The sequence below is a fragment of the Protopterus annectens genome, chromosome 7.part0 (genome assembly GCF_019279795.1).
Source record: "Protopterus annectens isolate FY-2018-M chromosome 7.part0, PAN1.0, whole genome shotgun sequence".
Classification (NCBI taxonomy): domain Eukaryota; kingdom Metazoa; phylum Chordata; order Ceratodontiformes; family Protopteridae; genus Protopterus; species Protopterus annectens.
The window spans coordinates 1,555,580,359-1,555,607,432 of NC_056739.1; the positions used below are offsets into that span (position 1 = coordinate 1,555,580,359).

The 27,074-nt window shown below is 36.9% G+C and overlaps 1 protein-coding gene across 3 annotated transcripts in view; it reads right to left on the reverse strand.

Annotated features, from left to right (window-relative positions):
• Positions 1–963: 963 nt before the first annotated feature.
• NUP210 (nucleoporin 210) overlaps positions 964–27,074 on the reverse strand; it is a 2,490,054-nt gene continuing 2,463,943 nt past the window's right edge. For 2 of the 3 annotated variants that reach the window (XM_044078102.1, XM_044078101.1), the window contains one exon: positions 964–5,389. In XM_044078102.1, coding sequence (XP_043934037.1) covers positions 5,283–5,389 — 107 coding nt within the window. In that variant the 3' untranslated portion in view covers positions 964–5,282. The remainder of the gene's footprint in view (positions 5,390–27,074) is intronic. The other variant, XR_006365597.1, reaches the window with a different exon arrangement.

The following is a 27,074-nucleotide window of genomic DNA, read 5'->3' on the forward strand; positions in this document are numbered from 1 at the left end:
ATACATCAGTAGAAATGAGGCCATGAAACACTACAAGGTGCCACTCACAGTCTTTAGTGCTGTGGAATAACTGCATTATCTTCGGGAAAAGAAAAATTTCATTAAACACTCTTCCTGGTTTGGTGTGTATTACACACACACGCTTGAATTGTCATGCCTGCTACCGTTCTGATGAACGGATTATTTTGACTGAGTAGAAGGAATGCTTCAGAGAAGGCAAACAGACAGAAAGGATGGTTTTGGTTAATGTTTTCTTTTTCACAATGTGTAAACATATGATCGGGTCACACAGAAAAAGCATGCCACATGCCACAAACAACAGGAAGAATCACTTCATCAGGCAGTAAGATGTTTGCCGAAGTGCTCTTAAAAGGTTTATTCAGGAACTGTATAACCTATGGCCATTGCTTCCCAAACGGGGACAGTTTCTTAGCACCTTAACTGAAAATCTTGAGACATAAACAAAGAAAGGCAGCAATCCTTGGCCTTAAGATATTTACATTTTAGAAGTTTACAGGGTGCATTTCATGAGTCACTTTGCCTTAACTAACATTGCATTGAGAAATGCAGCTTTTGTAATGCGTTTCAACAATTACAGGAGCAATGAGATGCATTATCCAGAAGTACAAAATTTCACCTTCACGCCTCTTCCTGGGTCATACCCACTGTGACTGACTAATGCTTATTTCTCGACAAACCCCTTTTTAGGTTAAGCAACCTGTGTCCCCACACACATACCGAGGTATGTCAGTGAGAAAACCTGGTTGCTATTATATGCAAGTACTGAATGCTTTTTAAAAAAATAGGAGATTGAAGGTTTTAAAATGACTTGTTTTTGCTTTTACAAATACCCTGGTCTCTGTATCTTTAAAATGTGTTTTTTAATTGAACTTAATTAGTGGTTTGATATATAAGGAGTTGCTGATGTATGCTTAATTTATTCTGATGAAGTCTCTTGGAGACGAAAGCAACAATAAACTGTGGTCTTCGCTAATTTCTGGTGGCTTCCTTTATTGTTTGGCCAGTGTGGTGGTATATTACTTTTATAGGGCTTCACATATTTTTGTGCAAGGTCTTCCTTGCTCAAGTCTGAAGTGTAAGAAGCAACAAGATGCCGAAGCCAAAAAGACAAACTTCTAAAGAAGATACCATTATTTGATGCAAGTTTAGTAGATAGTGTAGAAGATACTGACCATCTGCTACCTATAGTCTACGGTTTGATTCCCTTAGCCTCCATTTCCCTACTGTGTGACTTAGCAAGTCAGTTAACCAGATCAAGCACTGGAACTTTTGGGGAAAATAGGCTAGATTCTTCTATGGTTTCCTGGACTGCGTGCCAACCAACTACTTATGAACCTATTCACCTGTCTGGTTTTATGTGTCTTCTGCAACTGGTGTTTTATTTTTAAAGTGCCTTCAAAAACTTGAAGTATTGGATGAAGTGTTCATGCAGACTAAACACAGTGTGCATCAATGAAGCTGAACAGATTAGAAATGCCACAAAGAGAGATAAATAGTCAAGGAATATTTCAGTTTTATGCAGCAAAACAGGGATAATTTTTACATGGACAAAAATATTTCTCTTTAAAGAGGAAAAGTTTTGCTGTTCTTGAACTTAGCTTTGCTGAGCCTTGCTGTGTCCAAAATAGTCAGTCTCTGTAATGTTATTATCTAAATAACATCTGTACTACTGTTATTGCGAGCTCTCAAGTGAATTGTTGGAATAAATGTGAGTGGACTACAAGTTGAGACAAAGATAAATACAGTAATTTTGTCAGAAAAGGCTGTTGTGTAGTTACTTATTTAGATATCCCACCATTTCCCTCACCATGTCAATGCCTGCAATAAGAACTGAAACTGCAGAGATATCCCATTCCCCTTCACACATAAATACCAAATTAATGTTGACGAGGTCTGTCGTTAAATACAATAAAGGGATGCTCTGAACTGAAAATTTGCATAATTATTTTTAGCTACAAATAAAGCCCTGGATTTTCAAACATTTTCACATTCTTAATTACCACAAATTGGAGTGAATCACAAATTTCAGGTATGGTGCTTTACTAAAAAGGAAAATTAAAGCAGACTGTGACTTTCTTAGAAAACAGTCAAAAAAAGGACCACTCAATGTGTATTTTTTCACACACACATACACAACTCTGCAGTGAATTTTATGTAATCATTCAAAATACAAAAATTAAAGCAAAAATTCACTGCAACTTGACATCAAGCCACACACGTACAAAAAAATGCCAGTGGTTCCATTTATATTCAATAAAACATCACTACTACCACTTACAGAAAAGTACAATAAAAATGAATATCTGCATCTTAACTTCTGCATATTTTTTTTCAAATGCTGTACTCTCCCCTTTGAGGTTTGTGTTGAACAAATGTATTCACATGGTGCACAGAACATATACCAGACATGTTTCCATAGGTTACATTTCACATAGAATGCTGAAAGAAATCAACATTAACAATACATAAATTAACTTAGTATGCCATTTAAAATGCAGCACTGCTTGTGATCTAACACTTCAAAAAGCTTTTAACAGTACATAAAACAAAGGAATGTCCTGAAAATAAAATGTCTTTAAAATTATGCTAAACATATAAAAACAATACATACTGCTTTACTAAAATGGTAATGAAGCAACATTTGCAATCTAACATAATTTTTAAAAATGCAAAAATAGCACAGTAGAAAAAAATTCACATAAGGGGAGCTTCTCTGTACTAAGCCCTGGACAGAAATATGGCACAAGCAGTAGGTTACCATCTAGGACAAAAAGTTTGCTTTCTACATATTATTTAATACATTTCTTTCATTTGACATTAGCAGCATTACAGCTATCTGTAATTTAATAACTTCTGATCTTGAAGAAGACACTTTTTGTAACTAGAAATCCCAGAATATTCTTCAGCAGGCACACAGGAATGGATTCCATAATCAGAATGAATCTTAGCATGTTTCTGAGTTGACTATGTACACTACTTCAATCTCTCCTTCAGTAAGCATAGCTGCACAACACTAAACTTAGCATAGAAAAGGCTACAAATTCATAACACTTTAAGATGAAGGAAAACATGGGGAACAAACAGTGAATACTTGAGGGATCAACTGCCACTCACCTAATCTTTGCTTTTAACCTTCACTGCTTCATTCATTATAGGGAGAAGAGTATAATATTCCATTCATCATTACAAGATGTTCTTGTCACAAAAATTAGATTTCCAGACAATCCAGTGATTATGCCAGCAAGTGCTGGGATAGGCACTTGTCTTCTGTAATCTTGGACTAGATGAATGGATTAAGCAAGTAATTTTTTACACATATACAGTAGGTATTCAAGTATGTTTATATATTATATGACGGTTAAGCTCAGGAAGCTGAAAGAGCAGTCTGCAAGTTGGGGCAGAGAAAAGCACAACTAAGCCTGCCTGGAATGAGAGCAATACTCTACAATATACAGAATACACTCACTGGAAGCTTAGTATAAATAGCGATAAAGTGAATGATACTAATTCATCAAACAGATGCACTATTTACTCTTTGGTGGCTGTGATGGTGTCAGAAGAGTGGGCGTGATTAAAAACTATGCAAAACAGTTTCTGCCAATAAAAACAGCATTTGGAATGACAAATGGGAGAAGGGCCAATGACGAAGAAGTACAGCATGAACATATCTCTGTATTCCATGGGTCAATAAACTGTACCAAAGGGTTATTCATCTATAACAGGAACGAAAACTGAGGCTGAAAATGGGAATAATGGTCCAACTCCTGTCCTTGTTCAAAATAAAACTTCCCATTTCATCACAAGTATAAAATGAGATAAACTGGAAGTGGCTAAACTGCTAGGATCAACCATCCTTAATTGGGGCAACTAATACTTAAGCATATTGGGTTTATGATACAGTGGTCATCCAAACCGCATGCCTACTACTTGTAAATACTTATGAACCTAAAAACGTGCGTTACAAACAGTATGGCAGTGAATATGAACTCAGAATGCAGGCAGCGTGCACACTGCAGCCTACAAAAATGAAATTTATTTTGGGCATCCAAATAATGTTTTGCTTCAATATACAATGTATAAGGGGCAACTATGTATGTGGAACTCTATACAGCCTCACTCCCTTCTGTCTTACTTCAGATGCTTGCTACTAACGTGGCAGTTTTAGAAAGAAAAAACAAGTGAAAGATAGAGTATCATTCTTCTTCCTTACATTTTTTTTTGTGTACAATTTAACCCTTACACATGATGTACACCAGAAATCTCTCTAAGTTGAGAGGGGGTTGGGAGGGTGGCCTAATGGTTAAGGTGTTTGCCTTACAAACACAAGTTGCAGGGTTTGAGTCTCTCAAGGGATAACTTGCTAGGCTTAAAATGTCTCGCAAGGGCAGTTTGCTTAGTACTAGTCTATGAACCTATGATCTTCTGGTAGCAGTAAGGACTTCTGGGATACCTTGTTACAAAAATGTCAACTTGTAAGCCAAGAGATTTGGTATGCAAATTGCAGGAAACTACCAACGATTTCACTTAAAAGGACTTCCTGTAACAGCTATTCCCCTTTAAACCTTAGCTGTTTCACAGTCATACAACAGGGGACACCACAATTCTAAGTTTATGCACTTGTTCACAGAAACATTTCAGTTCACAGTTATGCCCAGTTTATGTAAAGTAGAGAAGTAATTTCAATCACATTTCCTGAAGCTGCCACATTAAACATTGATCAGTGCAATCACTTCCTGAGGCTCTCTAAAGAGCATTATATGTACACCAAACTTCACTTCAGTTTTTTTTAACTGTCACACTTCAAATGTCCACCTTACTCACTAATGTGTGAAGACAGACTGATGAAGATTGGAACTTTCACATATGAATAGCAACTTACAAGCCCAAATACACAAGTGTGTGTGCATGTATGTACATTATTTATGTGTGTGTTTGTGTGTGTGTGTATACATATATATAATACACATACACATCTGTGTGCTTGACATTTGTTTACATCATATTGTTTTGCATACAGCAGCATATGTTTACAAATAAATTTAGTAAATCAAGTGAAAAAAAAATGTACCATATATGTTGAAGTCTGCTCACTTGTATACTTTAAAGGATGGGAATATTCCAGGTGCAGATATACACACAATTCAGAAACACTGATTAGATAACTCCACTTATAGTTGATACTGTATCTTTTAAGCACAGTAGAAAGGCACTCATATTACACAGGAAAATGCCTGCTGAGTTCTTCAGCTGGTAGAGCAGTCTTAACGTGAAGCATAACCTGTACTCCATAAACTGGGTGGAGGGCTTGGTCTCCGATGAGTTAGTGAAGTATTAAAAGGACTTGAAAATGGTGATGGGGATAGAAATCCTAAACAAAACAAAATAGAACATTTAACCTTTGACTATGCAATAGTTTTTTAAAGTACATTTCCCCACTAACATTCAACTCACAAAGCATAAATTTTGCACATTTCATATTACAGATTCATAGTACAACTTTAAACTTCTGTCAGTCTACTCCATATACCTTAGGTACAGATCATCTTTTTCTGACAAAACATGAACAAATATATTTTGCTTGAAACATTTCTTTTCTATGAACTTGTCAAATAATTGAAAATAGCAAACATTTCATATTAGTGTGTGCAGATGATGACATTTGGAATACTTAAACTCTATGCAGAAATATTCATGAAAATAGTTCAAAAGGGTGGGTGTGGGGGTTCCGCCTTCTGCTAAGTGGTTATCAACACATTCATACAGGTAAAGCCACTTCAAAAGACCAAAACATAGTGAAAGTTTTAAAACATGTAGATAATAAGTCTAAGATGACTTCCTTGCTTAGTTTAGCAGTTAAGTGGGAATGGAAATCAAACCAGAAGTAGATAAAGATCAGGCAGCAACTGAATGTGCCAAAAACAAAAGAAAGAATATAAGGTGAAGTATCAGATGAGAAGGGAAGAAATCTGGAAAATGTATTCATATAGTTGCAAGTATAGAAAACTCATGGAACAGCCTCATGTTGATCAGGATCCAATGGAGGAATGGTTAAGGAGAGGTGAATTTAAACCTGAAGATGAAAGGTTAATATTGGTGGCCAAAAATAGTGGACTACGTACACGTTGGTATATAAAGTCCATTGAACATGTGGGAGAAACAGAGAAATGTAGCTTTTGTAAAACAGAATTGGAAACAGTTGCCCATCTTGTTGGTGACTGTGATATACTAATTGCAGGAGGACTGTACACCGAAAGGCAAAATAATGCGGCAAGACTGTTGCACTGGGGATTGTGCAAACATTGTAATGTTGAAGAAGTTGAAAAACGCTGAAAACATAAGCCACAAAGCATTATAGAAAATGATGAAGTTTATATCACATGGGATCGCCCACTACTAATAGTTCAAAAAAAGAGATGCAAGAAAACCAGACACAGTAGTCCATGAAAAGGAGACAGAAGTAGCATTGATCATTGAAACTGCTACACCCAGTGACTACAGTGTCTTAATGTACAGAGAGACACAAAGTCATAAAATACCAGGATTTGCAGTCAGAAATGAGGGCAATGTGGAAGAAGAGTACCCAGACAGTTCCAATAGTAGTGGGAGAAATGAGTTTTATAAAAAAGAATTTACAATTGTACTTAGATATACTACTGATACATGTAACTCTGAAGTACATTGCGGGTACTGAGAAGAACACTTCTGGCTAACATCAAAGATTGAAACAATACTAATTTCCTGAACTTTAATCATACTTTGACTTAGGAATGTGGTCCATTCCTGTCATGGTATTAGAAACCCAATTAAAAAAGCAAGTAAAGATAGTTCTGGCTAAAAGTTTTAACATATTTACATGAAGATTTAGCCATGAGTAAGAACTATTTATATGCACACCCTGAACAGACATCAACCTGGTTAACAACAGGAAAAACAATACTCCTACTTAAGAGCGAACCTGCAAGATATCCTAAAAACTATAGACGAATAACTTGTCTTCTGATGATGTATAAATTATACACTGGAATTGATACCGACAGAGTTTATAGTCATTTAGAAGAAAACTCAATCATGGCAATAGAACAAAAGGATAACAAAAGAAAGTCATATGGAACAAAGGATTATTTGTTGTTAAATAAAGTCATAATGGAGAATTGTAAAAAGGGGAAGAATTTAAGTATGTCATGGACAGACTACAAAAAAGCATTTGACAGTATCCCACATTCATGAATAAAAGAGTGCTTAAAAATATGTAAGATACACCCTCCACTGATTGATTATATTACAGTGATGAACCAATTAGCAGTTACGCCATAAGAAAGGACAAATTATTTCATTATTTTGTTTCAGATGGCTATACTTTAAATAAAATTGCCATACAAACTTTGTTGTTCAATACCTTTCAGACTAAAAAAAATCACCTTCAATTTTATTATGCCATTAAAACAAACTATATGTAGATCACCAGTAACCTTTCCAGCTTAGAGGAGGAAACCCACACTAGCAAGGGGCAACTCTAGGATACTATGCAGTAACAGAGGTGTTCATGTTGGCCAACAGGTGGGGGAACGTGTCTTAACAAAAACATCCTTATTGCTAGGACATTGATGAGGGCCACAAGCCATTTCCATGGCTGTCTGTATGACAGCCAATTTGGTTGGCACTCAACTCCATACTGAGGACACTGAGCACTGGGAAACACATGGGTGAAAGCAGAATACACAATGGGGCAAGACTGTCAGTTAAAAGGCATGAAGGTAAATAAATAAATTAATACAGAATGCTGTGCTGAATTGGAAAATAAATATTTTTTTTTCTGAAGGCAGAAATACTACAGAATCTCAAATAGCAGGGCAGAAAAATTTAAAGTAATAAAACCCCAACCAAAAATACTCTCAGACAAACCAAATCAGATGAACCTGAATATACATTGCATTTTTCAGCATTAAGCACCATTTAGCAATCCACCTTAAGAAACAAAAACCAGAAATGTATAGGACACTGTACATGATAGCTACTTGTGAATGGTGCTACAACTAAAAAGAAGTCATTACAGTGAGTGCAAAAAAGTGATAATATGAGTCCTCTCTGAAAGTCCTAATTACTACCCTGATTGAAGCACTGTGCACCAGCTGAAGCTCTTATTGTAAGCAAAGACAGCACTTTAGAAATCTAACTAGAGAGACACTAGTGCAGTGCACTGAGCAATGCTGACCAATTACAAAAGAAGTACACGTGAAATACAAAACATTTCATAAACAAAAAATACATAAAAGTAAGCCATAACAGAGCAGTTCAGAGTAGTCACACAGAAAACAAAATATGTACATGCTAGCGAACAAGCACAGTATATGTGTAATGTACAATCAAGCAGAGTGTAATATGCAGTATATACATTAGTTTCTAAAGTGGTTCAAATCTTCAGTAAATCTTTTTTTAAACACTTTTATTAAATGACCACCTAAGACAGGCAAACATACATTAACAGAAAAAGTATATTAACAGTTTTCCATTCATCAAGTATGTTTTCTTTCCTTGCAATTATCATCAGTCCAACATTGCATAAATTGCTAAATTCTTGCCTTCCCTTAATTCTCACTCCTCCTCCTCCTGAACATTATTCTGCATGAATTGTTCCCACAATTCCCATTTATTTATATGTAATTTGATCCTTCATGTTTCTAAAAATTCCTTTTCTATTTTTTTAATCTCTAACTGGGAAAAGTTGAAAGATAAAACAACAACAACTGTAATATTCAATACTTCAAATACAGTTGGTTTAGACTTTGATTTCCATTTTCTAGCAACTACTTTTTTTGCAGCTAAAAATAATTAAACTTAATAAGGCCTTACAATGTCTAGGCAATTCAGATCCTGTGTCCCAGCTCAAAAGAATAATTTCCTTAGTTACTGCCATTTGCTCTTCCAATATTTCTGACAGGGTACTCTGTAGGGAATTTTTTAAATCTGCCAACTAATTACACTCCCAAAACATATCTTCCCTGTTGCCTCTTTCTTCCCCATCACATCTCCCACATTTGCTGTCTACCAGAGGACAAATTCACTGATGTCTGCTTAGGGTATAAAATACTTATGCAAGCACTTTCAAGCAAAAATCCTAAACCTTCTGGACTTTATTGCATACTTGGGAACCATGCACATGTCCTTCCATTGTTCCCTTTTCCAGCCTCAGTTCCTAATCTTTTCTAACATTCTCTCATTGGTTCTTATAGCATAATAAACTCAAAACATGAGGCACAGTGCAAAATAAACCAATAAACAGAAAAAACACTGTGAAGAGGACAAACCCGCACCGGACAGCCGAGATATTCTATCAAATTTATTGCAAAGTTAAACGTTTGATCAATCACCACGTTTTTCGTCAAAAACTATAAGACTCCATCAGAGAAAAACAAATACCAATTAACACACATATACATTTCTATTCATATTCATGAGGATTGTTCTGTATAGCTTTCTATTGGTTAGTTTTAAAAAGGTTTGTCAGCATATATATATGTGTTTATTAGTACATATGGAGGGTGAGGACAGCTTTTCCCCGGTCCGCATGGACACAGTTACATCGCAGGGTAATTAGCTTCCGGCACTCATTGGGCAGCTGAGCCAGTTAGTTGCTTTGTTGACTCCTTTTTGCCATTCACTTGTACGCCAGAGAGGGAACAAGACTTTTCCTGGTAATCAGAATGCATTGTTTCCTCATGGAGACAAGAACGGAGTCAGCGGAGATGGACATGGTTTGAATCATAGCTTTACAGAGATTGCGAACACAGGACCTAGTGGTGCCAACAACTATCCGAACATTTTAATTCAGGGTACTAATTCCAAAGCGGATTATAGCGGACATGCAAATACTCGCAAACCACCAGGGAATCAAGGTGACTGTGCGCATAACAATAATATATCTTTGAACGAGTGGCTCAAACGAAAGGTTGAGCTTAATGATGCTTTGTCTACTGAAAATTAAAATGTTTGCACATATGCTGACTATATATACAAGCTTAATGATTTGCTGTTTAAGTTTAAGATTTTAAACATTGACAATGCATATTTAAAAGAGTGCCTTCATGCTAAAATTGTACCGAAAGGCTTGCACACATACAAATTTCCTAATAATGTGAAGGAAGGCACAAAGTTTCATGAAAAGTTACTGAATATGTTTGATGGGTGGGGCTTTGAGCTCCTGAGAGCTATTAAGAATAATGAGGATGAAATTGATTGTTTAATGAAGCAAATTGATATTATTAATGGTAAGATTACTAATGACCTTTTATTTACTGTGGAACAAGAGAAAAATAAATATTTAGATCTAAGTGATATAGATAAGAAATGTGGGCAAATTTTGGAAAAGAAAAAAAGAAAGATAATGAGAGACACATTTGAATACGAACAGGGGATTCAGTATCCCAAACCTAGAACTATTTTTAATTACAAGAATGAGAGATATTTGTACAATAACAAATTTAGATATGATAACATTGATTACCATGATGAAGGACAGGGTGATTCACAACAAGATACTTTTGACCCTTTAGACTTCCCCCCTCTTCGGAGGTCAGAAAGGATCAAAAATCAGAAAGAAGGGAATTTTCAAAGGAACGGATGGAGGGATGGGGGAGGGGCAGGAGATATTAGATCCTGAATTTCCAGATGATTTAAATAACAATATTAACACTGATAATGATATTACTGATAGAAACTTGGGAAATGTACGTGATAAATCTGTTATTTGTACACGTGCTAATTTTAAGAATTTCGACATATTTACTTATACAGAACTTGATATTAACGACACCTACTTTGAACTGTTTTCTAAAGGCCTTAATTTTGTCCCCAGGACTAAATGTGATATTAGTAGATTAATAATTGATGTTAAGATGTTTTTGAGGAAAATGAATTTAGAGTTAATTTGTGGTGACACCTCAGTAGAAGTTGATTATTCCAAAGAATTAAAGAAATAAAGCACTTGGAACCTGCCTATACACATACAACTAAGAAATTTTGAGAATATTGTAGAGAATGAATTGAGACAAGCTATTAGAAAAAATAGATTAATTCCTAATCTTACATCAGGAGAATTAACATTACTCAATAAACTAAGGGAGAATTCTAATTTGAGAATAATGAAACCAGATAAAGGGGGAGGAGTGGTACTTATGAATTCTATTACATATGAGGGTAAAATGTTTAATATATTGTTAGATGAGTGTAAATATGGCAATGTTTCCATACATGAAATTAATATTGGCTATAAGAAAATTTACACAACATTATATGATTTGTTTTTGGAGGGGCTTATTGAATATAGCATATTTGAGTTTTTATACAATAACAAACCAAAAATTCCATCAATTTTCGGTATTCCCAAAGTGCATAAGAATTTTGAAGATCCCCCTTCACGACCCATTGTAGCAGCAGAAGGTTCAGTTATTTCCCCTTTAGCAAGGTACATTGACATCAAATTAAGGAATTTAATGTTCAAGGGAACATCCTATTTGAAAGATTCATGGGATTTTCTAGAAAAAGTGAAGGGTATCACTATGAATAATGAGATCATTTTTGTTGCTATCGACGTGGTGGATTTGTTTGGTTCAATACCACACAATATAGGAATAGAATGGTTTGAAGAAGCCATAAGAACTTTTCAAGAACTAAAAGATGATGAAATTTATGTTTGTGTTAATTTAATGGAATTGGTTCTGAAATACAATTATTTATTTTTTCAAGGAGAATATTTCCATCAATTAAGTGGTGTAGCCATGGGAGCAAGATGTGCTCCCATATACGCTAACATGGTTTTAAACACTTGGGAGGAAAAATTCATTTACAATAGTGTGTATAAAAAATGTTGGAGTTTATACAAATGTTTTTTAGATGATATTATTATATTTTGGAAAGACAGTACAGAAAAGTTAAATGAGTTTATTAAATATATTAACCATACCACTACCTTTCTAAAATTCACCCATGAAACGGATGCACATACTATCAATTATCTTGATGTGACATTAGAAAAGGATGGAGACAATTTTAAGTCAAAGGTTTTTAGGAAAAAAACTTTTTCTAATTCATACCTACATTTCAAAAGTAGACACCCCTTACATCAAAAGAGAAGTATTGTAAAGGGTCAAATGGTTAGGATTTCAAGGATGACATAGAACGACCAAGATTTTATTAATGAAATGGAATTTTTAGTTGACATGTTCTTGGATAGGGGTTACCCACTAAACTTTTGTAATCACATTAAAGAAGAAGTTATTCAAGGGAGAAAAAATAGGTTTGCACCTATTTTGATTCATAGTCTCACTATTAGGGATGATCTCAGATTATCTGAGCCTATAGATTCAAGAAATGACAAAACATACAGCCAGTCATTTATAACTGATTTTAGTGGAGATGCAGGCATCATCCAACAAGTGTTGTACAGAGAATGGGAGAAATTTCTTAACATCACTGATCTCAATTTAAATAAATCAAAAGATTCTTTTAATATTATTTTTAGGAGGGGACGGAACATCAAAGATTGGTTGACAGCTCAATATAAAGTGAACAAGAAAAGTACAAAAATAGGGGGCACTTATTCATGTGGAATGTGTTCACAGTGTTCATCCATGATTAACTCACATAACATTTAGATTGAAGCAAGAGAAAGAGAGATTATAGGCAAAGTATATAGGAATTATAATTCTTTTGGAGTAGTATACATTGCGATATGTGAGATATGTTCGGCCTTCTATATAGGGAAGACGGAGAGGAAGATAAAAAGGAGGGTTTACGAGCACCTGAATGTCATCAAAAATAAGAAAGAATGTAACGCATTATACAAACACATGAATATCTGCCTCTTAGCAAAGTATAAATTCTTTATTTTAGAAGAGATTCAGAAAGATGAGAGAGGTGGCTTGTGGGAGACTCACATTGAATACCGGGAATTATATTGGCAGATTGTCCTGGAGACAAATAAATTCCCAGGTTTAAATGACAACATCTCACTCGCCCCAGTTTTAAAATTGAGGGCAGCAAAATTGTAACAATTTCATCATAGGTGTCATATGTTTACATTTATATATTTTTATACATGTATACAATTTTTTAACATTTTTAACAATTTTATAACATATATACATTTTTAGTATTCATTACTTACACGTACACTCATTTATTACATCAGTTAAGATTTTTTATCTATGTTACATGTTTATATTTATATATTCATTCATTTATTCATACATTTTAGATTACATATTTATTATATATTTATTGTATTTATTACTATTATTCATATATATATTTTTTATTCAAGGTGTCACCTACATTTAGACATTAATAAATAGAATTTTTTTTAATTTATTTATTTTACACACATATTTATACCTATATCTTCATTCATTTCATATATTTATTTGAATTTAGTACAAAAGAGGAAATGTATGTTTATACATTATTCTGACCACTAGATGGGAGCATTGTTCCACTAATGAAAGGTCATCTATAGTTCTTGGTTAAATGTTTCATATATAATTAAAAATAATAAAATGGTTTTTATTAAACGTTTTTAATGCATTATACATTTCAACACACAAAAATATATGTTATACATGGATGTATTTAAATTAATTCAAACTTTTGGATAGGTCATTCAGATTTTTATGCATTTTAGGTTTAAATGATTTCTAGTCATATAATATGACTCTTCTGTTCATATTCATGAGGATTGTTCTGTATAGCTTTCTATTGGTTAGTTTTAAAAGGTTTGTCAGCATATATAAATATATATATATATGTGTTAATGGGTATTTGTTTTTGTCTGATGAAGTCTTATAGTTTTTGACGAAAAATGTGGTGATTGGTCAAACGTTTAACTTTGCAATAAATTTGATAGAATATCTCGGCTGTCCGGTGCGGGTTTGTCCTCTTCACAGTGTTTTTTCTGTTTATTGTCTTATAGCATAATATTTACATGCCCTACTAATTACCCATTTTTTACAACAGTTTCTGTTCTAGAGTCAACTAAAATCTCTACCAGAGCAAGTCTTTCACTTAGGATTCCCCTATCCCTTTCTCTTTGCCTATAGTCTCATATCAATCCCTGCGAGGGAAGGCAGTCTCTAGTCTGCAGTCCAAATGTCTTCTTGGGCTCCCTCTCTAGTTATTTGCTCCCAAATCCTTGGTTCCTTTGCCAATTTTTTCCAGTAAATTCCAGCTCCATCTTGCCTACTGTATGTACCACTACTTGCACTCATCCATATTGGCAAAATCTCCTTTCTCCATTCACATCTTGACTTGGTTCTTAGAATCTTTTTTGCTACTTAATGAATATAACATTTTGTATGGTGCTGTTATTCACCTTAAGAATCTGCTTCCAAAATCCCACTCAACTTCTTGAACCCCCTCCCTTCATCATTATCCCTTTCCAATTTGAATTATAACTTTCTGCTTGTGTTATGCATACAATCCTTAACTATGCAGCTCTAAAAATATCTCCTCAAATCAGGTAATCCTAAACCCACCATGGTCTAATGGAAGAATCAACTTATCCCACTTAACTCTTGCCCCCTTTCCTTCTGAGATAAATTTAACTCTATTAATTATTGTCCACAACTTCTCCTCTGGTTGATAAAATTGTTTTCACTGTTTGTATCTTAAGTATTCATATCCATAAACAAGAACTTTCAGTTTCTTATTTTTTTTTTTTGTATTATCTTTTGTTTAGTCTCTTCCTACATGTCTTTAGCAGCCATAAAAGAAGCCTTTTTAATCCATACTTCTAAATACTTCATCTGACAGAGGCACAGCAAAATAATGGGTATAGTTCCCCATACTAAAGGGGTGGCGTAAGCCACAAAACGATGGGCTAGGCTTGTAAATGCCCTCGGGCAGATAGCCTAGTATGAACCTATGAACCTATGAACCTATGATCATATCTATATAAACATGGGTATTGCTGAATCAATTAATTTGTGGATACTTAATTTTAGGCTAAATCCTTTGTTTTATCTTCTTTAATTTTATATCCTGAAAAGACTTGAAACTGTCACAAAATGATCCACAACACTGACGTATCATTTTTATGAAATTATCAGGTACAAATAATTTGCAAAACATGTCAACTTGTCCTGATTACTATAACAATTGTATCCTTGCATTTCTAAGTCTCTTATTTTCTTTGCAAGTGGCTCTAACTATAAAGCAAATAAAGGTGAAAGAGAACACCCCTGCCTGGTTCCTCTGTTCAAACACAATTTATCAGCGAGAAACTCTCCCTTTAATTTTTGCCTCTGATTTTTCATATATCCTCCCGATTAACCTTATTATTGTATCAGAATGTAAATGCTTCCATTACCCTACTCATAAAATCCTAGCTTACCCTACTGAAAACTTTCTCTACTTAAAGACTGACAAACAGCAGTATGTTCTTATATTCTACTTCCCTCTGGATCATCCTTGTCCTATTAATGCTGTCAACTGTTTCCCTTCCCTCCACAAAACTAAAGTGATCCAGATCTATTAATTTTGTCAACACTTTTGCCATTCTTTTAGCTAGCATAGATACAAACACTTTATAGTCATGGTTTACAATTGAAATGTGTCTATATAAAGATATGTATGATGGGTCTTTTCTGCATTTACATAATAGAGCCACCACAGCTGTCATCTAAAATGTTGGTGCTTCCCACTCCTCTTAAAGTACTGTTAAATAAAACCTTCCAGAGCTGTTTCACTTTCTTCTAACTTTCAAACTTCCACAGGAATATGATCTGTTCCTGGAGACTTTCCTGAAGACAGAGTATACATCAGTTTTTTTTCTCATTTCCCATCATAACTGTTAGCTGTTGAGCCTCATCTACCTCTCCCTTGGCATTATTAAGTCTTCCATAAATAATTCCATCTGTGCCCTTTAATTTCCATACTTTTCTGATTAATACACATTTTCATAAAATTTCCAAAAATATCTCTAATACCACTATAGGATCTCTGGTTCTTTTGCTTGTTATAGGCTCCCTAAGCTAGGTGATAAGCAACAGAAAGTAGACGTGGTTAAGTTGTTTTGCTAAAGGTTTTTGTACTCAGGAGTTAATCAAAAATAGTTGCTTAAAAATCTTCAGTAAAGAGAAGAAGAGACTTGGAAAGGGGGTAGGGATAGTGGGTTAGATCCTATGTCCTGCGTTGAAGCAGGAGCATTTGGCTTTGATGAAATACTACTTTTTGAGTTGCATTATGAGTTTGGAATAAATCTGAATTTCCTTAAGGGTGATGGGGACAGCTTGCCAAAGAGTAGGTATCTGAGAGGAGAAAGCATGTGCAGTGCTGTAGTTTGGTTTCAGGGGTAATGAGAGTTGGTGTGGCTTGTGAATAGTGTCTCATGCTGTATGAGGAATTTTTTTCAGGAAGCCAAACTGCAAAGGATATAAATGCGTGGAGCTGAAATTAGTTTCTATAGATGGCATCCTAACAATAGGTTACAGCTTTGCTTTATGGGTAGCTGTTTGACTTTTTCTACGTTAATAAAGTGATGTTCACAGACAGACGAGTTTGTAATGAATCTGCAGATATTGTTAAAGATTGTCTGGAATGTGGCAATGTTTTTCTTGGAGGCAAAAACTGGAAGCCCATATTCAAGCTAAGAAAGGAGAACTCAATTGCCAATGACTGCTGTGTTGGTTGGAATAGAAAAAGGGATAACTTTTGGCCCAGAAGAGGAGGGACTTTATTTTGGCTCTCACTTTGTCTGTGGAAATGGAAGTTTATTTACTGATTGAGTCAAAATCCTTGAAGGCGGAAGTTGTCTCTATGGAATGGTTGTCAAAGGCTTGGTGAATTTTCTGTGGAGTGCCAAAAGCATAATTTTTGTCTTGGTGAGTTGAGAAGTATTTATGGTTTATGAGCCATTGATGGAACTCATGTAAGTCCAAATGGAGTTTGTGGTGAATGATGATACAACAGTGAACTGATCTGTAAAGGGCTATGTCATCAGCACAGACAATAAGTGGGAGATAGGGGAGGTCAAAAGGAAGTCTATAATATAGAGAAGTAGGGGACAAGAATGGATGTCTATGGTACACCTTTGGTATTAAGTGCAAATTGTAAATGGGAGGATCTTATTTTAACTCTGAAGTGCCTATCAGTGAGGAAGTTTTTAAACCAGGGAGTCGTGTTTAGGTTGATACCAGCTTCAATCATTTTGTTATGGAGAAGGTAGTGGACAATGCCTTTTGTCAGGTCTATAAATAGGGCACCTTAAAGGTGGCCACTATCAGAGTTTTGCAGAATGTCATTAGTTAGGAACCAAAGAGCTCTCATAGTACTTCACTCAGGCTAGAATTCATGCTGTTTGGAGGACAGCATGTGGTACTGCTGAATATATATATATATATATATATATATATATATATATATATATATATATATATATATATATATATATATATATATATAATGTAGAGAGAGAGAACTGGGTGTAGACTATCTTTTCTAAAAATTTGGACAGCATTGCGAGGATGGATACTGGATGGAAGTGGGAGACATATTTTTGGTTAGTTTGCTTTGGGAGGGTTTTAATTAGAGCAGTTTTTTCAAATTTGTGGCATGATGTTTTATGTGAGACATAGATTATATATGTGAGTAAGAGGAAAACACAAATTTTCTCTGCAGTGATATATAAACCAGGGGTTTATATTACTAGATCCAGGGGGTATCAGTGGAAATGTTTTCAAGTAGAATAAAGACTTCTTTGGGGAGCATGAGCTTGAAGTGTAAGAGGGGATTGTATGGTGGTGGGATGGACAATACATGATCTGTAGGGGTGTGGAGTTTATTGAAGGAGAGCTTCTTAGATGAAAGAAAAATAAATAACTGGTCCTTAACTGTCAACTCATCATCAAGATTCAAACCAAGATCCATAATTCACCATTTCCTTGACCACTACTGCTACAGTGAAGCTTCAATGTGCTACAATGTTTGGCTTTGCAAAATGCTATGCATAGTAGGATGAATGGAACTGAATTCCATTCCTTAACTGCCTTGAAGAGGATATAGTTTACACTCTGAAAAGGAGGTAGTGCCTAACAACTGGCAGTGCATAAGAAAAAAGAAACCTTTGACAGCACCTTGTACAATGTAATGCATGATGCTGTGTGAAAAGGGATTCTTTCACTCCCCGGTAACATGCACTCCATCTGTTATCTGTTTTAAGTGACTATTTTTAATGGTCAAAAAATATCTGCAAGCCTAATGTGACCCTCCTTTCCAAATACCTTGTGTCTACAAAGAAAGATATGGCAGAATGTGTATTGGGAACAAGAACTGCATGCTTTGGTGTGCTACTTAAGAGGCATCCAATTAACTTCTACTGCATCACCCCAAAAGGAGGGTAATTCAGTAGAACACCACTCACTGGAATTTATCTGAGGTGTAATAAAAACTACAGTAACATGGCTAAGAAGGGAACACTGTTTAGGCAACCTACTGTAACTGTAAATATTTGTGTGTTAACTGCTGTGGTCATCATCATACAGATCTCTACCACTGGCTGAGTTCAACATCTGGCCAGACTTTCAGAGATGAGCATCCTATGCCATGAGCATGAGGTGGACCCTATGTACACCTGTGCAATCTTTGGCTCTTTCCTGCTCCTCAAGCAGGCCAGAGTCATGTCTACATCAGGAGCTAATGTAAGGATTGCCACAGAAACAAAGTCTATGTCATAAAGAATTCAAAATCTCCTTAGAGAATCTGAACCAAGACAAGAGGACTGGAGAATGCCTTTTATGACAGCAGAAGCAAATCCATCCTTTCACCCATGATAGCACATCTAGTCTGTAGTGCTTTGAGAAGGTGTGAGGTGAGATGAGGACCAGGTAGCTGCTTCGAGAATGTACTGGGCACTAACTACTTTGAGAGGAAGACAATGGGAGCTACAGTACTCCTTGTAGAATGGGGCCAGACTTTTTCCTGCAAGACCCCAACAACAGTCTTAACACTGACGTATTTTTCTAGCCATTTTAAAATAGTTCACTTTGTCACTGCTAATACTTAACTGACTTTCTAAAAACGTTAGTGCTGTCTGTGTAGTGCCTCAACTGTGTATGCAAATCTAAGGAGGGCAAAAATCCTTAATTTCCTATCCTGCACAAACCAAAGGGTAAAAAGGTCACGCAGACATACCATTCTCTAAAAACTGCAAGAAATACCTAGCCAAGCTAGAGTCTTTACTATGCAAAACCTTCAATCTCCTGTAGTGGAGGCCCATGGGATGCGTGCAATTGAACTCAAAGACATATTAGTGTTTTCAGCAACATGGCTTCTGAATATACAAGAAGAATCCAGTCAAGCTAGAGTCTTTCAGTGTGTAAAACCTTAATCCTCTTGTAGTCAGGGTTGCCAGATGTCCCTATCTGAGCGGGACTGTTCCTCATTGAACAGAAGAGGCTCGGCTGTGCAATTTTTGATTGGCTCGTATACCAGCATACAGGCCAATCATAAATCAGAAAGCTGCGTCACTTCTCCTTAATGCAGAACGGCCTGCTGTTCCGCAGGAACGAAAGACCATTTTTTTGGTTTTCACTTAGCATGAAAGACCCCTTTTTTTTTTGTCCCTACCTGGTCCTTCAGAAATCTGGCAAACCTGCTTGCAGTGGAGGCTCATGATGCATACGCAAATAACCTGTTAAGAATATAGGCAACAGGATGACCTGAAACCATGACTTTCTTAAAGATCAGTAAAGGTAAGACAGTTGCATTTTGCATACTGCTTTCACAAACTGTACACTGTCCAATCAGATGCTATGCATTTCAAACACTGGTATGTCCTTGAAGGGTCATTTACATGTCATACCATGGGCCTCCACTATAGTGGGTTTTAAATTTTACACAGTGAAGACTCTAGCTTGGCTGGGTCTTTCTTACATTTTTAGTGAATATTTTCCTATCCTGATGACTAGGAAAGAAAGCTGGGAGCTGAATTGCTAGGTTCAGGACCATTTCTGTATCAACATTTAGAATAAAACAGGGCTTAATGTGCAGGGGTATCTTATCTTTATGGAAATTAGCTCTGCATAACAGGGACTGGAGGTACCAAGACTAGCCTAAGCAGAGGTAATAGCAATCAGGACATCAGTCTTTCAAGTCAGGCATTTTACAAATACAGACTCACCCAGTTCAGAAGGTGATATGATCAGCCTTTTGAACAAAAAAACGCATGTCCAGGCTTGGGTCACTTTTCTCCTATGAGACCTCAGATGGAAGATAAGTCTTCAAGAACTGTCTGACTGGCATTCTGAATGCCAGTATTTGAGCTCAAACCAAAAGAGAGCTGTACCTTTACACAGCTCAGAGAGATGGTTCCTTTTCTGGTACTAGAGGGAGGATTTTTTCCATTTAGGTTGCCAAGTATGATGTTCTGGTACTTGGACTTCAAAATTTTCTCATGATTTTTATCAGATCCTCAAAGAAAACATGGTCAAAGTGTAACAGAATTGCACCTTCCAAGCTGCTAATCAGAGAGTGGACAAAGTATCAGAGATTCTCCTGCACGGCATCAAGGAGATTTAAGCAATGAAGTAAGAATTACCCAGGAAAGCAAGGGTATCAGAAGGAAAACATATCAAAACGGGCCCATCCAATCCTGGGAGAAGGCACCCATGGCCTAAACATTTTTGCTTGGAACTCTACAGTGGAATTTTCTCAGTCATTTGTGGATCAGAGATACAGACTCCCACCTCATATGCACACCACCTACTGCTGAGGTCTAAGAATACATCTCTCTCATTCACTCGTGTGGGTCTGCTGTGTGGCTGCCTAGCTGGGCCACCATGGAATTCTCCTATGTTGGTACACAGCTTGGCTACAGGGGTAGTCTGGACTCTAGAGCCGGTTCCCAAGGTGGAATGGCTAGCTTGCAGATGGTATGAGTGTTGTTTCTTATTTGTTTATCATATAACTGTACTGTGGTCTGTTATTACATTCAGGGTCCCAAATGTCTAGGCCATCTTCAAAGCTTGAATGACAGCCATCATATTTATGCTTATGTGCAATTTCCTCTTCCTTCGTATGCAGTTATTTTCAGTTACAAAGTATGTGCACCCCATACCACATTTAAGGTGTCTGTGGTTGATATCTGGTTTGAGGAAGACTGCCTTTAGGCCATACTTAATTCTTCTGCAGCTGTTACATTCCACCACTCCAGCTATTTCTTTACAAAGGGTAGGGCTGAGATGGAACAGCTCCAGGGATGGAAACTTCTGGACCTACCTACTTCTTAGAAACTAGTGAACCTTGTCATGGGCAGTCTTGTAAGGTATCCTCAGTTCTGTGGATGTCATGTGGTCCAAAATGCTCAGAAAGTCCCAGGCTGTTATCACTGATCTGCCTATCACATACAGAATGAAGGCAGTAAGGGACTCTACTTCTTCCTGTGGTAGGTAGGCTTCAGCTGAAATGGCATCTAGAAGGGCCCCCCAAGGAAGACCACTGTTTTGTATGGGCATAAATCAGACTTCTGCTTCTTCAGGGAGACAGTTCAGCTTTTGAGGCAGTCTAGGGTGTACACACATGCTTTCTGCATCTCCTCCTAAGTTTGCAACAGAAACAAGCAATTGTGGGGGGGGGGGGGCAGAAGTGGATGCCCCTTGGTCCTGCACTGTATCATCACTGGTGACGGACGTTTTATAAAAATTTCAGGCACAAAAGCCATACCAAAGGGCAAGGAAATAAAACTGCTATTTATAATTTATCAAACATATGTTTACCAGGAAAGACTATCTGGGACAGAGCCCATTTTTAGCAGAGGTATGAGGAAAAATGCCCCAGATGCATGTCTTTGGAATGTGAGAGGAAACTGTAGCACCCAGCGGAAACCTGCAAAAATGCAGGGTCGACATGCAGACTCCACACAGAAGGCACTCCAGTTAAGAATTGAACCAGAGAATCGCTTTCTGTGAGGAGACACTTTTGCACCACTGTGTCACCCAATACTAAAGTGAGCTATAAAAATAAAAAAATTGTGCATTGCATTGTGAGGAATTTCATCTTCATCCTGCTGACATCGGCTTCTGTCAGACTCTTGGATGATTGAACAGATAAGGCTGTAGAAGATGGTCTAGAGTGCCATCTCGATGAATGTTCCAAAAAAAAGGAAGGGAGCCAAGAAGAGATAGGATCCGGTAACAGTAGAGGTGATCAGATCAGAGGAAATTTCTCTGATCTAGATCTGAGAGCCGAAGTTGTTGGATCGAATACTTTAACTATTTTACTTGGAGGTTCAGATACCAAAGCCGAAAAGGTAGACGGATCTGTAACTCATTTCCTTGACTCTTTAGAAGAGAATTTCCCTTCTTGTCAACTTTCTTGGGAGGGTTGAGCCCCAGAGGGTGTTGAAGCAGGTTTACAGGGTAGCAAACCTCTTAAAATTAACTTGTTCTTTCTGTCTATCAAGGGCCTCTGATTGAAGGCCTTACATATGTCACAATCCGAATCAAAATGACATGGGCCTAAAAAGTAGACACACTTAGAATGTGCACTGAAATTGGAAATTTATGGCCGCAGGCAACATGCTTTTTGAAACAGAAGGTTCACAGACATAATTAAAAAGCAAGTAGCAAAGAATAAAGAACAAAAAGTCGTTTTTAAACAACACAGGAGACTAGAAAGAAATACCAACAATGGTAATAATAGAAGTACTGCTAAGTACGAAGAAAATACCAACAATGGTATTTAAGGGATACTCAAAAAATGAGTACATACAGGTTTTCTGTGCAGAAACAGAAGACAGGAAGCGAAAGAAAATTATAGTAAATATTAACTTCAGCAAACAAAAAATAGTATGCTCACTCGAGAGTAAGCGGTGACTACACCCATACACCAAGGCAGCAAACGAGATCTGGGGTATGTTAGGTGACTAGGGCATTGTGGGTAAAGGGAGGAGCTCGAGAGTTTCAGTGTTCCATGAGCTGGAAGAAGCAGCAGAGTTGGATCCAAACACTGGATCTGATCCAAAATCCTGTGGAATGAATGAAAATTACATCATCAGATGACAGGGATTAGTATTATTATAGCACATTGTAGGCAATAAAGATATTACTCTTGTTCTGTAAGGTCCTGCATATATTCAGAAGACAACAAAAACTAACAGGCAAGGTGCCTTTTCTCCAAAGAGACACAGCTACAACCAGTCTATGGACTGAGTGATTGTTTTTTGTCTGTCTCACTCCTACCTGAGGCCAGCCCTTGCACCCATTAGTCATTACACTTTACAACCGCCCCCCCATCTAATATGGTCTCAGGAAAGGTGATTTAAATCTCCCCCCTCCTCCAATATGGTCTCAACAAAGGTGATTTAAACCTGTGGTGTCATCTTGGATTCTCAAAGCAGCTGTCCGTACTCCTCCAGCATTCAGTACACTTTGAAGTAAGTGCTTATTCTTTCTGAAACAACAGTTGCAAAGTTACTATAATATTGCAAGTATTTCTAGTATCCTCTTCTCTGTTGTTTCTCCTATAACAGTAAGTGCAGTTTATTTGAAACAATTGTTTTATATTTTCTACTATGATGTTTTGTTTTTACAGCCTGATAGTTTTTGCTTAGCTATCCTGTGTAATATCTAGTGGTATGGCCCTAAGTAATCTGTCTGTGCTGTACTATGTCTCTTGCTCTAACATGTATTTTGTAGCTGTTTCTGTAACATAAATGCAACTTTAGTGGAGTCTTGCAGGCAACTATTTGCATTTCACTAATTTATTGCTGCGGTCTTATGAAAAGCCACTTAAGTCTGTTTCAATGAAAATCGTTTGCTATTTATGATACAAGCAATGTGTTTTTCAGCTTATTTTTGGGAGGGCTAAGATTTCTAGGCTTGCAAGGCATTTAAAACTGTATTAACGCACTAGTGAACTACTGGGAGTGCTTCCCTTCTCCTTCTGTTTAGCTAATATTTGGCGGTGACATCTGTACTGTTTTCTTAGACCTGTATGCTATATACTATATACCATGTGCACATACTAATATTAGTATAGCGTACGTGGGCGGTTTATCACATATTAGCATTGCTATGGTCTATTTGTGCTGCATTTATTCATTGGTATGCTTTAAACTTCTACTAAATGTTAGAACTGCACTCTACCCTGATAGTAGTTTTTTTCACATTTTCTGCTTGCATTTCTCAGCTATGGTATTCTGTCTCGCCTGCACTTCCCTCCAGCTTCTTTAGTGACCCTACTAACTGCAGCAGTTTCTTACTCTCCATTCTTATTTTCAGATTTCCAAAGCCCCTGCAAATGGGTTGCGCAGCTGTTCCCCTGCTACTGATCCACGGCAATTTTTACCTGCTCTAGCAACTTCATGCACCTGGCCACTTAACAATAAAAGAAAACAATCATCCTGAAAGAAAACGGACTAAAAAAGCATTGTAGGTGCACCTGCATTCCACAATATTTTGGGCTTATCCCTGTATTAAGTGCATAGTGTACTTTGTTAACTGTAGGCCAGGGAAGGCAGCTGCCCCCCCCCCCCCCCCCAATTCACAAGCTAGCATTTCTTGTAATCATTAATTACAAAAATCCTTAATATACAGTCACATACCATTTTAGTAGTTGTTCCTGACTCCCAGCTAAGCCAAATACACTAACGTTAACATAAGTACAAATACACAGCACAAGGTTTCTGAATTGGCTAAACAGCACATTGGAGGCAATAAAGATATTACTTTTATTCTGTAAGGTTCTGCATATATTCAAAAGAAAACAAACTAACAGGCAAGATAGCTTTTCTCCAAACAGACATACCTACAAAAAAACAGACATACCTACAACCAATCTGTGGAATGAGTGATTGATTGTTTTTGTCTAACTCACTCCTGCCAGAGGCCTGCCTGCTCACCTAACTCTGCCCCCATTACCACCCTTCCCTACCTCATTTCCTTTATACCTAAGCTAACCACACCCCCTGTACAATTCTCCAATCCACTTCCCTCCACCCTCAACTAACCACACTGCTCTGATACACAACTCCCTCCCCACTAACCCCACCTAGACTAAACCTCCCACAACATACTCCACTCTACTTTCCTATACCTCACTTCTTAATCCCAAACCCACTCTCCAATCAGAATGAAAGGCCAAAACTGCTTGCTCTACAACACTCTATTGTCAGGCATCCTCCTCCTCGCTTACTATGCTACCAGTCCCCATAACTTCAAATTCACCAAGCACCAATCTCCAACACTCATATACACCTCACCACACCTCCCATGCAAACCTTATCATTATATCATCACCAAGACTTGCCCTAGATTTAACAATAATGTCCTCCCTTCAAGACATATACAACACAACACTCAGTTGTCCTTCTGCAGGTATAACCAACTTATAACCAAACTGAAGCACCTAATTTTGTACTCTCTGACAAAGATAAAACTCTAATCAGCTATCCATCCCAATCCTGGGCCCATCTGTACCTCCCATGTAACCTACCCATTACCCCCAAGCTCCCGCTCCTTCACAGCCACCCAAAATCTCACAGACACCACTACCTATACATCCTTACCTATTACCAGTAACTCTGACCTTCTCATTACATGCTTTAATCTCAGAAGCCTTGCAAACAAATTACCTGAATTCCATGCCACCCTTGTCTCCTACTACCCAGACACTGCAGTCATAACTGAAACCTGGTTAAAGCCCCACATCAAAGACTCTGAAATTACTACAAATGGTTATAATATTATAAGACAGGACAGGATAAACAAACATGATGGGGTGTAGCAATTATTTTTAAAGAATCACAAGCTAGAAAAAACTAAACTGTTCTCCACCACAGATCTCTCATGTTGAACTCCTTATCATGCGCTTCTAAATTAATCCTCACAAATCCATTTACATCACAGTCATCTACCTAACACCAGACAAGAACTTGCACAACATAGAATCCCTCCTATCCCGGTCATCTTTTTCTCTATCCCAAGAAACCATCATTCTAGGGGATTTCAACCTAGACTGGTTCTCCTGTTCCTCCAACTCCCCTACATCATTTATAAACTTATACAACTTCACCCAAATTAACTACCCCACCCACATCAACAAGCACTGCAATAAAAAAAATCACTTCTAGACTGGATTATAACCAGCAAACCAAACCACGCGTACCAGGCAAGCTGTCTACCAGTCACACTAAGTGACCATGCCCCTACATTTCTAGTTAGAAAGAAAACACATATCCAAACCAGCATCTCGTACAAATACACCTGTAGCAAAAAACATTTCTCCTCTGACACCTTCAGTTTACTACTACAAAACTGTGATTGGTCCGCATTAAAAAACCTGCAACTAGACCTAGCTGTAGAATACTTCAATAACAAATTCCTTGAAATATTAAATAATCTTGCACCCCTCAGAAAGATTCGCCAAAAAAACAAACTACCACCATGGCTTTCTAAAGAAACAAAACTACTAATGAAACAAAGAGATAAGGCCTGGGCACTATATCATATGACCAAAATAACAACAATCTCACCCTTTACAAACAACTTAGAAACCATGCTAAGAAAACCATCATCAAGGATAAAAGAACCTATTTTCTCACCTGCCAACAAAATACCAGCACAATCCACAAAAATTCTGGCAGAATATCAACCACCTCCTTAACCCCAGTAAAACCTCTACCCCTGCCTCCCTCACTACTAACGCTTCTGTGCCCTTAGCGTCACAATTCAATTCCCACTTAATCAACTCTATCACTTCTCTCCTAGACAACAAAACAATCCCACCACTCATTGTCCCCTCCCCTACCTCTAATGATGCAAATTTCTTCTCCTTTATTCCAATTCCAACTTCCTACATAAAAAAACTCTTATGTCAATTAAAACTCTGCTGCTTAGCTGCTGACCAACTTCCAAATTAATACCTAAAACTAGCAGTGCCGTTCATTGCCTGTTCCATATCATTACTAATAAACTGCTCTATTTCCGAAAAATGCATTCCCAAATTATGAAAAATCTCTCATATCATACCACTTCATAAGGGCGACCCATCTAGAGACATAACTAACT